At 34.4% G+C, this 15,965-nt stretch overlaps 3 protein-coding genes across 6 annotated transcripts; 1 reads left to right on the forward strand and 2 right to left on the reverse strand.

Annotated features, from left to right (window-relative positions):
- Window positions 1-487: 487 nt before the first annotated feature.
- Window positions 488-5,776, forward strand: LOC129322289 (protein NUCLEAR FUSION DEFECTIVE 4-like). The gene is made up of 3 exons (XM_054968523.1): window positions 488-1,017; window positions 3,634-4,568; window positions 4,750-5,776. Exons 1-3 carry the CDS (start codon window positions 586-588, stop codon window positions 5,225-5,227), a joined length of 1,845 nt encoding a protein of 614 aa, XP_054824498.1. The 5' UTR covers window positions 488-585; the 3' UTR covers window positions 5,228-5,776.
- A 433-nt stretch (window positions 5,777-6,209) lies between these two features.
- LOC129322290 (uncharacterized) lies at window positions 6,210-8,086 on the reverse strand. The gene has a single exon (XM_054968525.1). The coding sequence runs from the start codon at window positions 7,843-7,845 to the stop codon at window positions 6,343-6,345; it is 1,503 nt and encodes a 500-aa protein (XP_054824500.1). The 5' UTR covers window positions 7,846-8,086; the 3' UTR covers window positions 6,210-6,342.
- A 1,028-nt stretch (window positions 8,087-9,114) lies between these two features.
- On the reverse strand, window positions 9,115-13,197 carry LOC129321178 (probable serine/threonine-protein kinase PBL15). 4 transcript variants are annotated; one of them, XM_054966858.1, is made up of 6 exons: window positions 13,025-13,197; window positions 12,464-12,880; window positions 10,514-10,649; window positions 10,294-10,427; window positions 10,021-10,144; window positions 9,115-9,782 (listed from the first exon to the last, which is right to left on the reverse strand). In XM_054966858.1, the coding sequence occupies exons 1-6, from the start codon at window positions 13,085-13,087 to the stop codon at window positions 9,337-9,339; spliced, it is 1,320 nt and encodes a 439-aa protein (XP_054822833.1). In that variant the 5' UTR covers window positions 13,088-13,197; the 3' UTR covers window positions 9,115-9,336. The 4 variants fall into 4 exon arrangements, with proteins under 4 accessions (XP_054822833.1, XP_054822834.1, XP_054822836.1 ...); XM_054966859.1 differs by having other exon boundaries at window positions 12,464-12,927; window positions 13,025-13,045; XM_054966861.1 differs by lacking the exon at window positions 13,025-13,197 and adding an exon at window positions 12,985-13,001.
- Window positions 13,198-15,965: the final 2,768 nt, after the last annotated feature.

Genomic DNA, 15,965 nt, shown 5'->3' on the forward strand with positions numbered 1-15,965 from the left:
TAAATATGTTATATTTTAATAATAAATTTAATTTGAGAATAAAAAGGTAAAATGTATCTAATTAATTTTATGAATGAGTCATATTTTAAAATATTTAAAAATTTTATTCATAATTTATGAGAGCTGTATTTTTTAAAGTTATTGAGCTAATTTAAAAAAAAAACTATAAAAATGCAGGAATGTCACAGAAATGATGTCATCATTTACTTATTATATTATCTAAATCAACCGCATCCTTTGACTAAACATTCATATCGATTATTTGTTTTCGACAATTAACGCGCCCAAATAATTCTGAAATAACGACAATGATAATAATAACACCAAATTAAAAATTAGATGGAGAGACCGAGACTCCGATCCATTTCTGATGCAAGCCATACGTAGTTGAAGGAAGAAAACAAATCCCCATTAAATTAAACAAGAACAATAAAACAGAGTCAAAAGATTTTATTTTATTTTATTTAAAAAGATTCGGGAGAACCACTGTGAGATGTGAAGGCAGCTGCGCCTGAAAAAAGTGGGTCAGGCTCGGAGGTGAGGTAGACAGACGCAATTGTAGTTTTCTTCCATAACCGTTTATAAATGAGACCACGTAGAGACGCCGATCGACGCAGATTCGTCTCTTCCTCCTCCTCCCCCTTGCCTCCACCGCCTCCGCCGCTAGCAGTCCGCCTCCGTCGTCTGGTATTGAAACTGTGTCTGGCCATGGCCGGCCAATCTCGCAAGTGGATGGTGTTAGTGGCCACCATATGGATTCAGGCTTTCACCGGCACCAATTTCAATTTCTCGGCATACTCTTCCTTGCTCAAATCCTCCCTCAATATCTCCCAGGTCCAGCTCAGCTACCTCGCCACCGCCAGCGACATGGGCAAGGTCTTCGGCTGGTCCTCCGGTCTCGCTCTCTTGCATTTCCCGCTCTCCATCGTTATGTTCACCGCCGCATTCATGGGCTTCTTCGGTTATGGCCTCCAATGGCTCCTTCTTCGCAATCTCATTACCTTGCCTTATTCTCTGGTACTTATATCTATCCTCTTAATTTCCTCGCTCTTTCTATTTTCGTGCCCTTAGTCTTTCTTCTCCCATAAGTTTGGCTTCACAGAAAAGTTCCAAGAAACTTGATTCGCATAAATCAAGATCAAGATTATTTCTGTTTACAAGAAAGTTGTGTTCTGTTTCTCTTAGTTTCTTAATTAATTTCGACTTCATTGGGTAATTTTAAGTACGTAAATCTTTCAAGAAATTTTAAGCCACCATGGCAATTGCTTCTCCCATTCCCGCCCTGAACAAAAGCGAAAAAGGTTTTAAGTTACTTGGTATTGAAATTGATTCTTCCCGTCTTGTTGGAGTAAATTACCATCTGGAATGTCGAGCAGAACAATAGATGACGGAGCTACTCAATACATCTTCATGGTCTTCCATGGCGATGAGCCATAAGCGCAGTGAAAGGTAGACCTCATAAGTTGCCCTTTTGGTCGAGGCCTGATCAGGCGAATCCACCCGATTTTGCTGCTCTCTTTTTTGATCAATAAAAATAAAAATATTATTTTCTAGTAGTATATTATTCTTGTGATCATTCTCGACATCTTTGAGTCACTGGGACATACTAGAAGGCGTTTTTCAGTGTCTTCAACTTACTTTGACAAGAGATAACTCTTGAGTGATGGTCGCAACTCCCACGTATCTTGGTTAAGACTTGAGAGTTTAGATACTTAAATATGGATTTTGGACTCAACTGGAGGCTGGGGCACACTGCACGTCTTCTATTCAAGCCCCTCGATCTTCTGGCTCTTTCCGTTCCAAAATACACGACCATCGCTGTTAAATTTCAAGATCATCTAAAGGCTGAAATGAATACATTATGGTATGTTTGGATTTCATTATGGAAAAAAATTAATTAATATGATTGATTTTAAATATAATTGATTATGTTATATGTTTTATATAATTGGTTTATTAAATTCATTAATAAAATTGATTTTAATCAAATTTGAAAAGCAAACTTGAAAATTAGATAGAATTATGATTTTGTAAAAATATATTCAAACATTCATGTTTCACATTAAAATCAATTATAAATCCAAGATCATGTTTTTTAAAAAAATATCCACACGTTTATTATATATATCAAAATTAATTATAAATAAAAATCATGGTTTTTTTAAAAATATTTAAACATCCCCATACATGCCAAAATCAATTATGAATAAAAAAGTTTGATTATTTCATAAGCTACTATTATTTACTTTTTAATCTATATTTTCAATTATATTATAATTTCTAAAAATTTATCCAAAAATCATGTAAATTATTTTACAAATCATATTTTTGGATTTATAATTAATTTGGCATATATAGAGATGTTTGGATATTTAAAAAAAAATAGATGTAGATTTAAAATTGATTTTGACATATATAATGATTATTATAGATATTTTTATGAAACCGTTTTAGGTTTATAATTGATTATAACATGAAATATGAGTATTTGGATATATTTTTAAAAAAAATCATGATTTTAACTTCTAAAATTAATTATAAAGGTTATCCAAAGAAGCACTAATATTTTTCAGACATGTTCCCGCTCATTTATACGATTGGATTTGTCCACCTCTTTTATAGTATTATGCAGCATGACTTCATATAGATGCATCTCGCATTTATAAGATTTTGTATTTAAGGTGGTAATTATCTCGACTTCATCGTTTATAATCTGTGTTCTGTGGTCTTGTTTTAAGAGAAGTCCTTTTCATCTACATAACTTTCAACCCACTTTCATATTCTAACCTTGTGGTCCCACCAGAAACAATAAAGGCAAAATAAATTCGCCGCAAGTCCTTCTCAAACTATATACTCTACACTGCAACACACAATATCTGTCACTTTCTCTGTTTGTCACAACTGAAATTTGAAAAGATATTTTTGTTTACATCTGATACTTTTCATCTGCAAGTGAAAAATACGTAAATACGATTGCAACCATCCCGATCCCGATCGAGCCATTGCTCGATGGTACGAAATATGGGGGGTCTTAATATGCTTGGATCTCTATATTTGATATATTATTAAGCTGAAAGATACATGTCCAGAAAGATACAAATAAATTTCTGAAAATGCATGTTGCGCTGGTTTGGGAAGTATAGTTGAAATTTGAAAACCCCAAAGAAAATTAATCTGGTACATTTGGAATCTGTCTCCTATGTGATGCGAATTGCACGTGATTGTTAATTACATGCTGTGCACCATACTATGATCTGTGTTTTGGTGCATAGCATGTGATCAGCTAATAGATTGTACCTTGCATCTTTCAGTTTGCTGTCACTACCCTTCTACCTTCATCTAAAGGCTTTTTCTTGATGATATTAGCTTCTTTTTCTTTTTTTTTAAATAAGGATAAAATAATTCTGAAAGTTGGATTCACAGAAAAAAAAAAAAAAAACTAGGAGATACCTTGATTGAGGGAATTTTCCCTCATTCCTATGTGGTCCAGATGTTAGCTCTTAGATTGTGATTATATATATCGGAAACAGCTAATTAACTCTCAAATAATAAACTCGGTTGAATTGAAATCTACCGGAAAACTTTCTCATAGCCGTTCATCAGATTGACAGACTTCCAATTTGCATATGGCAGGTGTTTCTTCTATGTTTGTTATCTGGCTGTAGCATCTGTTGGTTCAACACAGTATGTTTCGTTCTCTGCATTAGGAATTTCCCAGCAAATCGATCACTTGCATTATCACTCACCGTGAGTTTCAATGGAGTTAGTGCAGCACTCTACACGCTTGCTGCCAATTCAATAAACCCCTCGTCTAGTGAATTGTATCTTCTATTGAATGCCCTCGTTCCCCTTCTTACTTCCTTTGCAGCACTAATCCAAATTCTTCGCCAACCAGCTTTAGACCCTCTTCCTCCTGATGCAGTTCATCGGGACTCATTGATATTTCTGATATTGAACTTCTTAGCAATTTTCACTGGCCTCTATCTTCTTCTCTTTGGCTCATCTGTCTCTGATGTAACTATAGCTCGTCGCTACTTTGCTGGAGCTATATTCCTCCTCATCTTCCCATTATGTATTCCTGGAACTGTCTGTGCTCGTGATTGGTTCCGCCATGTCATCCATTCGAGCTTTCAGGTGGAAGGCTCAGGCTTCATACTTGTTCATGTTGATGATCTCGAGCTCCATAAGGAACTCCTCACCGGTTCCAATAGCATTCATAGTCTCACCAATGGTGACTCTAAAAGTCTGTTGAGTGAGAATGGATCAATGCATGGAAGTCTTACGGCAAAAGATAGCGATGGGTTTTGTGAGAGAATGATCGACAAGGATCAGTTGACAATGCTAGGTGAAGAACATTCAGCTTCAATGGTTGTCCGTAGGTTGGATTTCTGGCTTTATTATGTTGCGTACTTCTGCGGAGGCACCATTGGTCTTGTCTACAGCAATAATATGGGACAGATTGCCCAATCTTTGGGCCTGAGTTCAGATATATCTACCCTCGTCACGCTTTATTCATCATTCTCCTTCTTTGGCCGCTTGCTTTCAGCTGGGCCAGACTATATTCGTAGGTAAGTATTCTTATCCATCAATGATAGGTTTAGGATGGGTTTATTGTAAATTTTTAAGTGTCATGGAAGTTATGAAATTCAGGAGAGTTATGTATAATTTGACGTTTTTTTCAAAAATTCTTTCTTCACTTTAAGAAAAATGTCTTTAGCAGTTCTAACTCCTGGTATTTCTGCATTGCAGTAAATTTTACTTTGCCAGGACTGGATGGCTCACAATTGGGCTAATACCAACCCCAATTGCGTTTTTCTTGCTTGCTGCATCAGACACTGCTGTAGCACTTAATACAGGCACAGCACTTATTGGGCTGAGCTCTGGGTTCATTTTTGCAGCTGCCGTGTCAATTACTTCTGAGCTATTTGGGCCAAACAGTGTGAGCGTCAACCACAATATTCTCATCACAAATATCCCAATTGGATCTCTTTTCTATGGCTGGCTTGCTGCAGTTGTTTATGATGCCAATGCGCATCCCTCAACACAATCAACAGTATCTGACATGGCGGTGTGCATGGGAAGGCAGTGCTACTTCTGGACATTTGTATGGTGGGGATGTATCTCTCTCATTGGACTAGCTTCTAGTGTGTTATTGTTCGTAAGAACAAAACACGCGTATGATAATTTTGAAAACAAGCGTATATCAACACAACCAATTCTGTTTTAGGTTTGTGGCTCTGAAGAAACATAAAGATCATTGTTTTGGCTTCATTGGAGATATGCAGAAGCTAGGACTTGTATAGGGCTTTCTTGATTTTGGATACTGATACAGATAGGCAAAGATAAAGCGGGGTTGAGTGTAGACGAGATTTAGATTGAGTAGCAAAAAGGAGAAGAATTATAGTTTAAATGCATGAGGATTGAGGAAATATTCATTAAATGCTTCACGGTGACATCTGGAGCTTCAGGAAGGCTTACTTGTTTTGTAGGGCATGATTTGGATCCGGACTGAGCTGAGTACAATATTTCTGTTTGGATGGGACATGGTTTTGTCTTTGTCCTCATGATTCTGCTGGAGAATGCAGAAGCAAGGGCTCCGAGTGTTCAAGGCATGATGGATCTGATCCTCAGAAGACTATTGTGTGGGGCTGCTCTGGCCGGGTGACTTCTGCACTATTTTACACTTACAGTGCCCGTCATTTGAAATATAGCTCTAGTTGGCAAACTTTTCCATATGTTACATTTTCTCTCAAGAAATAATATTTATCTTTGATAATTTATTTTTTTATAATTTGAGTCCCTTAGCAATTTTTGGGGAGAAAAAGTAGACAAGTTCCATCTGACTTCGTAACTATGAAAGTATAACACTTTCAGTCATTTCTCAATTTCTGTTAGTGACAGAGCAGAACGTATGAATTATGAACTGACGTGATCAATGCGTTGGGTTTTAACTCTAACTTAAAGCAAAGTCATTTGTCAAGTCCTGTGACGTGAGTTCTATTTAGTCATCATCAATTTGTACAATTTAAACAAGAAACAGGCTCACAGCTGTATCCTTTCCATTGTAACATAGAAGTACATGCAAATTCTGCACTCCCATATATGGTAATGACGTTGACAATGTCCTGGATGTGATTGATAAATTTTATTGATTGGATTAACATATGGAACCGATATAACAATTGTAGTATGAAATCATGGAGAAAAAATGAAAGAAAAAGAAGAAAATAAATTTTATTGATTGGATTAACATATGGAACCGATATAAAAATTGTAGTATGATATCATGGAGAAAAATTGAAAGAAAAAGAAGAAAGAATGGAGTGTCTATAACCTAAGCCTTCAAGGATAGGTACAAAATGCTTCATCTTTCATACATAGGAATAGCCTCTCGTATGCCAAAGCCATCTTTGTAGCCGTGAACATGGAAGCTGCATATTCACGGCATGCCTTTCCCCTTCTTGCTAGCCTCTCTGGACCTTCCTTCACCACAGCTTCAAGTGACTCCAACAAGGACTCCACATTTGGAGAGAACATAAAACCAAAGTCATCATTAACAACCACACTACCTTTGATGCTTGGAAATCTTGATGCCAAAAGGGGCTTCCCACTCATCATTGCCTCCATTAGAGTAAGATCAAGTCCTTGTGGTCTAAGCGTGGGGTTCACAAAAATGTCAATGGCATTATAGAATGACCTTAACATGGACGGACTCATAGATCCTAGAACAAGAACTTGGCCTCCTAAATCCTTGTACCGATTCTCCCATGGTCCTGAGCCAGCAACAATCAAGTACACATTGGGGTGCTTGGTTATTAGCTTGGAGTATGCTTCATGAAGTAGAGGATGTCCTTTGTCCTTCACCAATCTTCCAGCCACACCAAGAACTAAACCTGCATTACTAGGAATGCCAATTTTGGCTCTGAATTCTTTTCCCAATTCTACATCTTCCCTGAAGTCACCATCATCAACGCCATTTAGAATCACATGGACTCTTCTGCTGGGAATCTGATAAACATCCCTTAACATCTCACCACAGCTATCACTAATAGCTACATGATGTGCATAATTATGGAAGAATCTTATCTCGTTTAGAACTTTAGGGACAACCCCTTGTAAGGTTTGGGTAAAAGCCGGGGATGTTGTCTCACCGGGCCTCCTTGCCAAGTCTTGGAATATATCAGATTGCAGGCTCTCCAAGGCTATTCCATGCCATGAAACTGCAAGGTTTGAAAGGTTACGAGCAAGCCAATGAGGGAGTGCTACACTTTCTGAGTGAACAACATCAAAGGGTTCTCGCCGGTTCTCGTGCTGAAATTGTTCCCAAGCTTTATTGTATCTCCACCTTCCTGGTTCGCCTTCATGGCAATGAATGTAAGGTGAAGAAGGTGCGCCTGCTTGATGATTGTTTGATGAGATTGAAGTGCCTTCATCTTGGGGAGAGGTAAAGACATGAACTTGATGGCCTCGACTAGCTAAGGCCGTGTGAAGGGTGTAAGCGTGGCGCTCCATGCCACCTGGGGTGGTGCCAATAGGCCATTTCCGAGAGAAGACAGCGATTTTCAGAGCCATTGGTCGGGTCTGGTCTTGGAAAAATTGCAGGCGGTTCCATGAGAACTCAGCTAAGCGAAGATCACCTGACCAGGGCTTCATGTGGTTGGCGAAGGTGGTGCATATGGAGGTGGTGGTGGGGGCATGAAGGAGGAACAGAGCAGGTATGGTGAAGAGAACAATGAAAAACAGAGTGGTGCAGAGGCTGTATTGAAAGGAAGAAGTGGGTTTCCTGAATTTGTTGTTGAAGGCCATTTCTTCGTCTTCTTCAGGAGATTCTGAAATTATTGGCATAGGTTATGCTTGATTGTTGTTGAAATTTGCATTCTGAAGGTATCAACACAGAAAGTGAAGGAAAAAAGGGGAAGATTAGGATAAAAACACAGGAGGTTGGGGAAGGAGGTATGCACGCACTAGAGCAAGTGGGTTGGGTTTGAGTTTTTTTTCCTCCTTCAAGTGCGTTTCTCACGCCTGCTTTGAGGGAAAAAAGGTGGGTCTCATGTGCCTTAGATTTGGGGCTTCTTTCGTAACTAGTACTTTATGATTGGATTTATTTTTAATGATATGAACGACGGTTATAACATGCCCACCCTAATGAGACTTGGAATGGAGACACAGAGGACCCGTTTCTTATCTTGAATTTCTGGTAAAGTTGTAGCCTTTTAATTTTGGAAGAAATGTTGTCTTCTTCCCTACGATTGGAGAGGAGAAAAAGATGAGTCAGAAAAATGTGGTGGTTTCTTATTCTCTTCCTCAATTTTATAATGATATGTAAAAAGTTGAGTCAAAGCCAAAATTGCCACTCAACAAACTCCTTTAAGAAACCATGTGAAAGACAGAATCATAGAAGTCAACTAGAGTGGTTCGTTTGAAGCACACGCATGAACGCACACATTGACTTGGGGAACCAATTGGATTATTTTAAGGCGAAGTTAGGTTTGGTTGGGTGTATTTGCAATACCTCTAATTGAAAGTTTTAAGATTTGATAAGCGTCGATTTTATCATGTCTGGAATATGGAAGTGGATAATGTAATCATGTCGGCTTTGTTTTCATTGTAAAAAACACTTGAAATTATTTTTCCAGTATTTACACGTTAATTTGAGTGAGCCTAAACATTAGTATAGGATTCGAGATCAATCACTTTGTTAATAGCTCGTAAATAATGTTATTCCCCACATTTTTTATATTGATACTGATGCAATCCCATAACTATTAAATTACATGGAAAAAGCTTGCAGTTCAATAATTGAGCTCTTTTTTAACTATATAACTACGAAGTGGTAGTTCTTTTTTTTTTTTTCCATGGAGAGATTTTAATTGTCACAAGGTCTAAAAAATTGCATCCAAACTTATTAAGAAAAGAAAAAGTCATCATTGTATATCACCGTTTCCTCATAAAGAAGTAGATACAAATATTCTCATAAGCAATACCAGCCTCACAATTCAACGCCTTGTCCATATATAAAGCTTATTGGATTGACTTTGAAAATCAAATGTTAGCTTATGCTTGATTCTGAACTCAGACAAGAAGTTTCTAGTTTCTACTTCTTAAACAATGAGGTAGAATATACCAATTTTCATTTAATCGTGATTTAAAAGAGCTCTCAGCTCTGAAGCAATATTTTATATTACACTCAGTAGCATTTAGATATATACATACCGCATATACTGTTTATACATTTACAAATATATATATATATATATATGTGCATATAGTAGACCATACCACAACTAATACTTACACTTCAATCAGATACCTCTCCTTTTTAAAGAATTGGCAGATTCAAGTTTTTTTGCTTGAAACTACAGGAGAGGGCTTCCTGTGGTTTGCACCAACTCTGATATCAATTTTGATCTTATCAGAAGATCCATTTCTAGATTTCGCTGAAGCAGGCCATTGTCCACATGTAATAGCCATGTCCTTGAACTGCTGCAAGTATTCAAGAGTTTCAACAATGGCCGGCATCCTCGGCCTGTCTTTAGGATTCAGACTTATGCATTGCAGGGCCAAACGAGCCATCTCCTTCGCACCCTTCACAGAGTACTGCCCTGCAAGCCTTGGATCCATTATATACCTCAGCTTCCTAGAACTACTCAAATAAGGCTTTGACCAATCCACAAGGTTCTGCTCAGTCTTTGGTCTTGTCTTCTCCATTGCCCTTCTTCCTGTTAGTAGTTCTAGCAGGACCACCCCAAAGCTATACACATCACTTTTTGTGGTCAAGTGACCTGAAAACCATTCAGATGCTGTTTCAGTTGCTTTAGAGAATAGGTAAACCGTGCCTCATTTGATATTATTGACTACCAACTGCTGGTTTGAAGGCGGTAATTTCAAAACTTTGGTCTTTTAACTTATTCTAATACAGGACAATGATATCTGATGGATTAAATATGGTACAAATTTAAAATTAATTAACTAAGTTGAAATTTATTTAAAAACGGGGTTGAAACCTGTTTGATTAATTACCCGTTGTGATGTATTCAGGGGCTGCATATCCATAGGTGCCCATGACTCTGGTGGTAACGTGAGATTTAGATCCCTCTGGCCCCATTTTTGCTAATCCGAAATCTGACAACTTTGCTGTAAAATCCTGGGCAAAACAGAACCCAGATGAGCATCTTGAGCGATTGAAGACTTGCACGTTGTGAGAGAAGGCTTTATGTTAAATAATTTAAAAGGAAAAGGGGGGGGGAGAGAGAGAGAGAGAGAGAATATTTTGGTTTATAATTAATTACTCACAGAATCAAGCAAGATATTGGAAGTTTTGAAGTCCCTGTAAATGACAGGATTCTCTGCCCCATGCAAGAAGGAGAGGCCCTTAGCAGCCCCAATTGCTATCTTTAATCTAGTTGCCCATGGCAGTGATGATATCCCTGAAACCACAAGAACATGGATCTATGAACTGAGTCTGTATCTGTATGAGATGAAAATGAAGAAGGTGAAAAGGAGGGCTTAATACTTCTGAACAAGTGATTCTCCAAGCTTCCTCTTGGCATGAATTCGTAGACTAGGAGCCGTTCTTCTTCCTCACAACAATATCCTATCAGCTTCACCAAGTTGGGGTGCCTTAGCTGCCCAAGAAATACTACTTCTGCCTACATCCCAATATTTGCACCACATTAACCAAAGGGGACAAAATTGTCCGACCAAAAATGTTACAAGACAACAACACTTTCCTCATGGATCACCTTTCGATATACCACTTTGTTTGAAATTAAAGCCATTTAAAGTAAATGAAGTTAGCCAAAAAAAAAAAAAAGGGTTGACCCCATTATATTGGACCCAAAGAAAACGACCCTATCTTTTTTCCTCTCTTAATTTTATCATGATTTGATGGCAATGTTTATAAAAAAAAAAAATGATTTGATGGCAATAGAAAGGGCCAAAGGGGAGAATGATAGTAGAGTTTTAAAATAGGGAAGTAATAACATTTATATTCTTAACAAAAGTTTTGAAAAATAAATTGTAAATAAAAATTTAAAAAATTACATATAAAAATCTCAATTGTAAGTAAAAGTTACATTTACAATTTGAATATTTTATTTGTAATTAAAATTTTTGAATTTGTAATTATTTAAAAAATATTTGTAACTTATATTTAAAAAGTGTTATTAAGAATTTATCTATTATTAATTCTCTTTTCTTGAACTTAACATCATTCTCCACGTAAAAAAAAAATATAAGAAAAGTTACTATTTGTAAAATTTAAATAATGTGACCATCACATCCACATAATTAAGTATTTTGTAAAAAAAAAAAAGATTTAATTTTTATATCCTTTTCGGTAAAAGTTTGACCTGGCCGGGAAAGGCCATAATCGTCAGTTATTAGTAAAATATTAAAAACCTTTAAATGTAAAGTACAACCAAAAAGTTCAAGATTATAAATTTATAATCTCCACCTACTCGACAGACAGATGTGTGTTTTCTATTAGTTTTTGATTAATGAGTAATTTAAGTATACTTACTCAATTAATGTTTTATATGATATGATAACAATAATTTAATTTAATTTAATTTAATGGCTATAGAAAATTTTGTCATATAATAATCAAAAGATATCAAATTTTAAATTAAAAAAAAAACAACTGAAGTAAGGAGTGTCTGGATCATGATGATTGTTTTGAATCTTTAAAAAAAAATATTTTAATAATATTTAAGTATTAATAAAATTTAACTAGATATAATTGAGATATTTATTAAATATTTTTGGGTCACTCAATTGATTCAAATTTGTTTTCATATTCCGTGTTGAAAATTTTTAACTTTTTTTTTTGGGTACACAAATTTTTAACTTTTCTATGCAAGAAGTTAAGAAAATTTAATCCAAAACTCCAATTTGTTGTCTTTTACTATGTTCAAAGCCCGACTCAAACAGGGAAGTCAGTTTCATTACACAGGCCGCCAGCCCTCCAAACGACCCAATTCAAAATATAAAGTATTTTTTTAAAAAAATTATATATTAATAAAGTTTTTATTTTCATAAAAATAAATATATTTTTTTATCTTTAGTTTTAATTATAAAAATATTAAATGATAAGTGAGAGATATACTTATATAAATATTTAAATTAATAAATATAAGAGATAAAATAAAATTGATATAATATATATATATATATATTATCTTGTTTATATTATGAATTAAAATTAACTAAAAAAAATACTTATAGTTTGAATAACAGAGAATAAGTTTTAAAAGAAAAATTAATTTTTATAAAAAATTTAGATTCTTTTTTTTGTAATAAAAAAAAGCTTATCTTATGATAATATATTTTAATTTAATTTTTAAATTTATAATTCAGTCATTATGCTAAAAACTCATTAATAATCATAAAGAATAAGTGAAAGAAATCAACGAGCATATCGAAATTTGTGTCTGTGTGAAAATTAAAGGCATGCATTACTCACAAGCCATTCACGATGTCCTTGCAAGCCTTCAACGTCGAGAAGCTTAACGGCGACGGGCTGAGCCTTCAGGCCCTGCCTGAAATTATCATCGATGTAACCCTTATGCACCGTCCCGAACCCTCCTTCCCCCAGCAAGAGGTTGCTTGAGAAATTCTGCGTTATGGCTCGCAGCTCGCTCAACTGGAAATCGTGCAGATCCGACCCGAACGATTGTGCCAGATCCTCGTTGATTCGCATCGAAGACGACCGGCTCAGATCCGAGAACGACAGCCTCCGAAACGACGGCAACGGAGCAACGTCCTTGGACAAATCCGATCGCGACGTCGGCTTGCATCGGCTGAAGTTGCCGAGCATGGTTTGGCCCTTCGTGGAGCAGCAATTCGCCGTGAGTGGCCTCCATGGCTTCGACTTGGATGGCTGCTTCATCGTTGCAGAAGAAGAAGACTGGTTAACAAGTGAAGTTGCTGATGATTGGATATAAGTAAATAAGAAAGAAGTGAGAAACCTGTAAGACCAGAAACCTGAATTTATTATTGCAATAGGAAGAAATTCTTTCTTCACCTGCTCTAACCACTCTGTGTAATTAATACATTTTAGGGTTTCTGATGTGATCATCACCATCATCAGATTTGGGTTATTTAATTTGGAGGCTGGACTGCGTCTTCATGCGGAATGCATTCAACATCTTTGCTAGCACTATTTTGTTGAAGTAAACGCTTGATTTGTGTCAAGATTTGATTTGCAGGTGTTTTCTTGCCTTTTGGACTTGGAGGATTAATTAATGCAGAGAATAATACTTAAACTTTAATGATTTAATATCGGTTCATAAATACTTCTCCATTCCCATTTATAAATTATAACAAACTTTTAACATGCTTAACCATCAAAAATTTTAAAACTTATTAATTTTATTTAAAATATTATTTTTATTTTTATTAAATATATTCCATCCGTTCAAAATATAAAGCATTTTTTGAGAAGTTAGATGTTAAAAAATATAAGATATTTTAAGCCTTTTAAGATATAATCATTATTTTTTTCTAAAAATGTTCCTATTAAATAGATTATTTTTTTAGGATGAAATATTTTATTAAATGGAAATAGATATGAAAAAATAGGGTTAATTTAAAGATAAGTAATTACTTTATTGAAAGGTGAGATTCGGTTAAATATATGTTATGTTTTTTAACAGAGAAAATGTACATTTTAATAATGTACTTTCTCTTATTAAAATTTAATGAGATAAAAAGAAAAATTTATGATAAAAATTAATAACATGACTTATAAATATAAAAAAATTCTCTTTTTATCTTATAAATAGAATAGGACAATAAAAGAATTTATCCCTAAAGTTATTTAGCAATAATCAAATCAAAAAATAATGATCAAACAAAGTAAATTGAAAATTTTTTATTGTTAAAAATTTAGGTGACGTGAGTTATTGAAATTATCACGAATTCAGGATTAATGTGAATCCAATAACTCTGATAAGAAGACTTGTGAGGCGTGTCAGTTCTTAATATTATTTGATTGTTGTTATATAGAAATAGAAATGTTCTTTTTATCACCATAGGAAATGTCCTTTACATTTTTTTATAAAGAATATATATTTTTTGCCAACTCTGTATGAAGGATTGGCATGAGATATTATTCTTTAAGGTAAGCATATGCACATGATGAATAAATGTAATCTTTTATGCAATATTTTGACCTAATTTAATTATTCTACTACAATAAATCTAGCTAGAACCATAGAGGAAAGGGAGTGATTAGCTAACATAAGCATATTGAGTAGTGGTAGTTTATAAAGTGGCTTACGCTTTAATTTTAGGCAATCATTATGTCTTTTTTAATTAATGATATTCCTGAATGCTTAGAGTTGTATCTAATCCATGAGAAATTTTGATAATAATTAACACTAATGAGTAGTATATATTAGTGTGAAATGCAGAAGAAAGCTGGGCAAGTGGTGTGAAAGATAGTGAAATGGAGTTTTTATTGCTGTTGATTTGGTAACCTAATTAAGAAACTCAGAACATAAACACTATTAAGGTGATGAAGGGGATGATAGCATCAATTTTTGTCTTTATGCTGAACATATATAAATGTAACAAATTAAATGGGATTAATTATAAGCATGATGATTAATTATCCAAAAAAAAATAACAATAATAATAAACAAGATGAAGAGGAGCAGTTACTAGTTGAAGTGCTGGATGAGGTATACAATACAAATGCATTTCATATTAAATCAATAATTTTTTCTTTTAAAAAAATGACAAAATGACAGTGGTCCCTTTTAATTTTCTGCTCCATTACTGCTTATCCAAATGGGGAAAAAAAAGATTGTGTATCCCTTTACTCTTATTATTTCTTACATAATTAAATTGAGTTAATTTCCATCAATGGGTTTAGGTATAGAGTAAGGGACTAGTTTTTTTACAATGCAACAAACTAATGTTTGGATATGGGACGATACTCAAAATTAATGCTGTATCATATCTTGAATAAGATTGATTCCAATAAAATATATATATATATACTGTATGTAAACAAAAAAAAAATCAACTTCATTTCTTTTAGTAATATGATTTGGGGATAGATTTTTTTTAATAATAATAATTATTATTATCATCATCATCATCATCATCATCATCTACCCCCAGAATTTTTAATTAATTATTATTATTATTATTAGGGAACTAATACCCACGCCCACACTATCAGTGGAGAAGTGGGTTTGTTAGATTTTTTTCGTATAAATTATATTATCCAATTACTGAAAAATTCAGGTAGCTAAATTAGTGGTTGTAAAACTTATATGGCCGGGACTTAGTTTAGAGAAAAATAATTAATCATTGCAGATCATGTTAATGAAAAATTATGATGGGGCTAATGAAATATTCTCTACAGGCTTGAAAACTCGAGGCTGAAACTTGACTTTTCAGGTAATTTTCTTTTTTAATCAGATTTTCTGGTAAAGTTACTTTTAACAGTTTCAACGGAAAGCCCAACAGGGCCCGAGATCAAAATTCACAACAAGAGTTTCATTGTATTTTCGTTTTGATTATTATGAGATAAGTATTGGATAGTGGCACAATTATTAATGCCTTTCAATATGATTGTTTAAACCCACTAGCCTAGTGTTTAGAGACTTGCGGAATGTTTGATTAGTTTGGGAAAAGCAGAGTAATTTACAATCTAGTAATATTTCTCAATATTCAAATTAATCTGCATCCCACCTAGTGAAGTTGTTCTTATAAATGACAGTCTCATGAACACCCCATAAATGTCTTTTAATATTTTTATTCAACAAAACTGCATATATCAAAATTCAAATGAGATTTCAAAATAAATTAATTCCACTATCTTGAACAATTAAACCAAACACCTATGCTTACTTCTTTTCATCTTTATTATAAGGTGTTTTTACATTTTTTTCATATTTCAAAAAAAAATATTATATTATTAAATTTGTCAAAAAAAAAATCCATTGATTTTA

The sequence above is a fragment of the Prosopis cineraria genome, unplaced genomic scaffold (assembly GCF_029017545.1).
Source record: "Prosopis cineraria cultivar Desert tree isolate PC_DT_omini unplaced genomic scaffold, ASM2901754v1 PC10, whole genome shotgun sequence".
NCBI classification, from domain to species: domain Eukaryota; kingdom Viridiplantae; phylum Streptophyta; class Magnoliopsida; order Fabales; family Fabaceae; genus Prosopis; species Prosopis cineraria.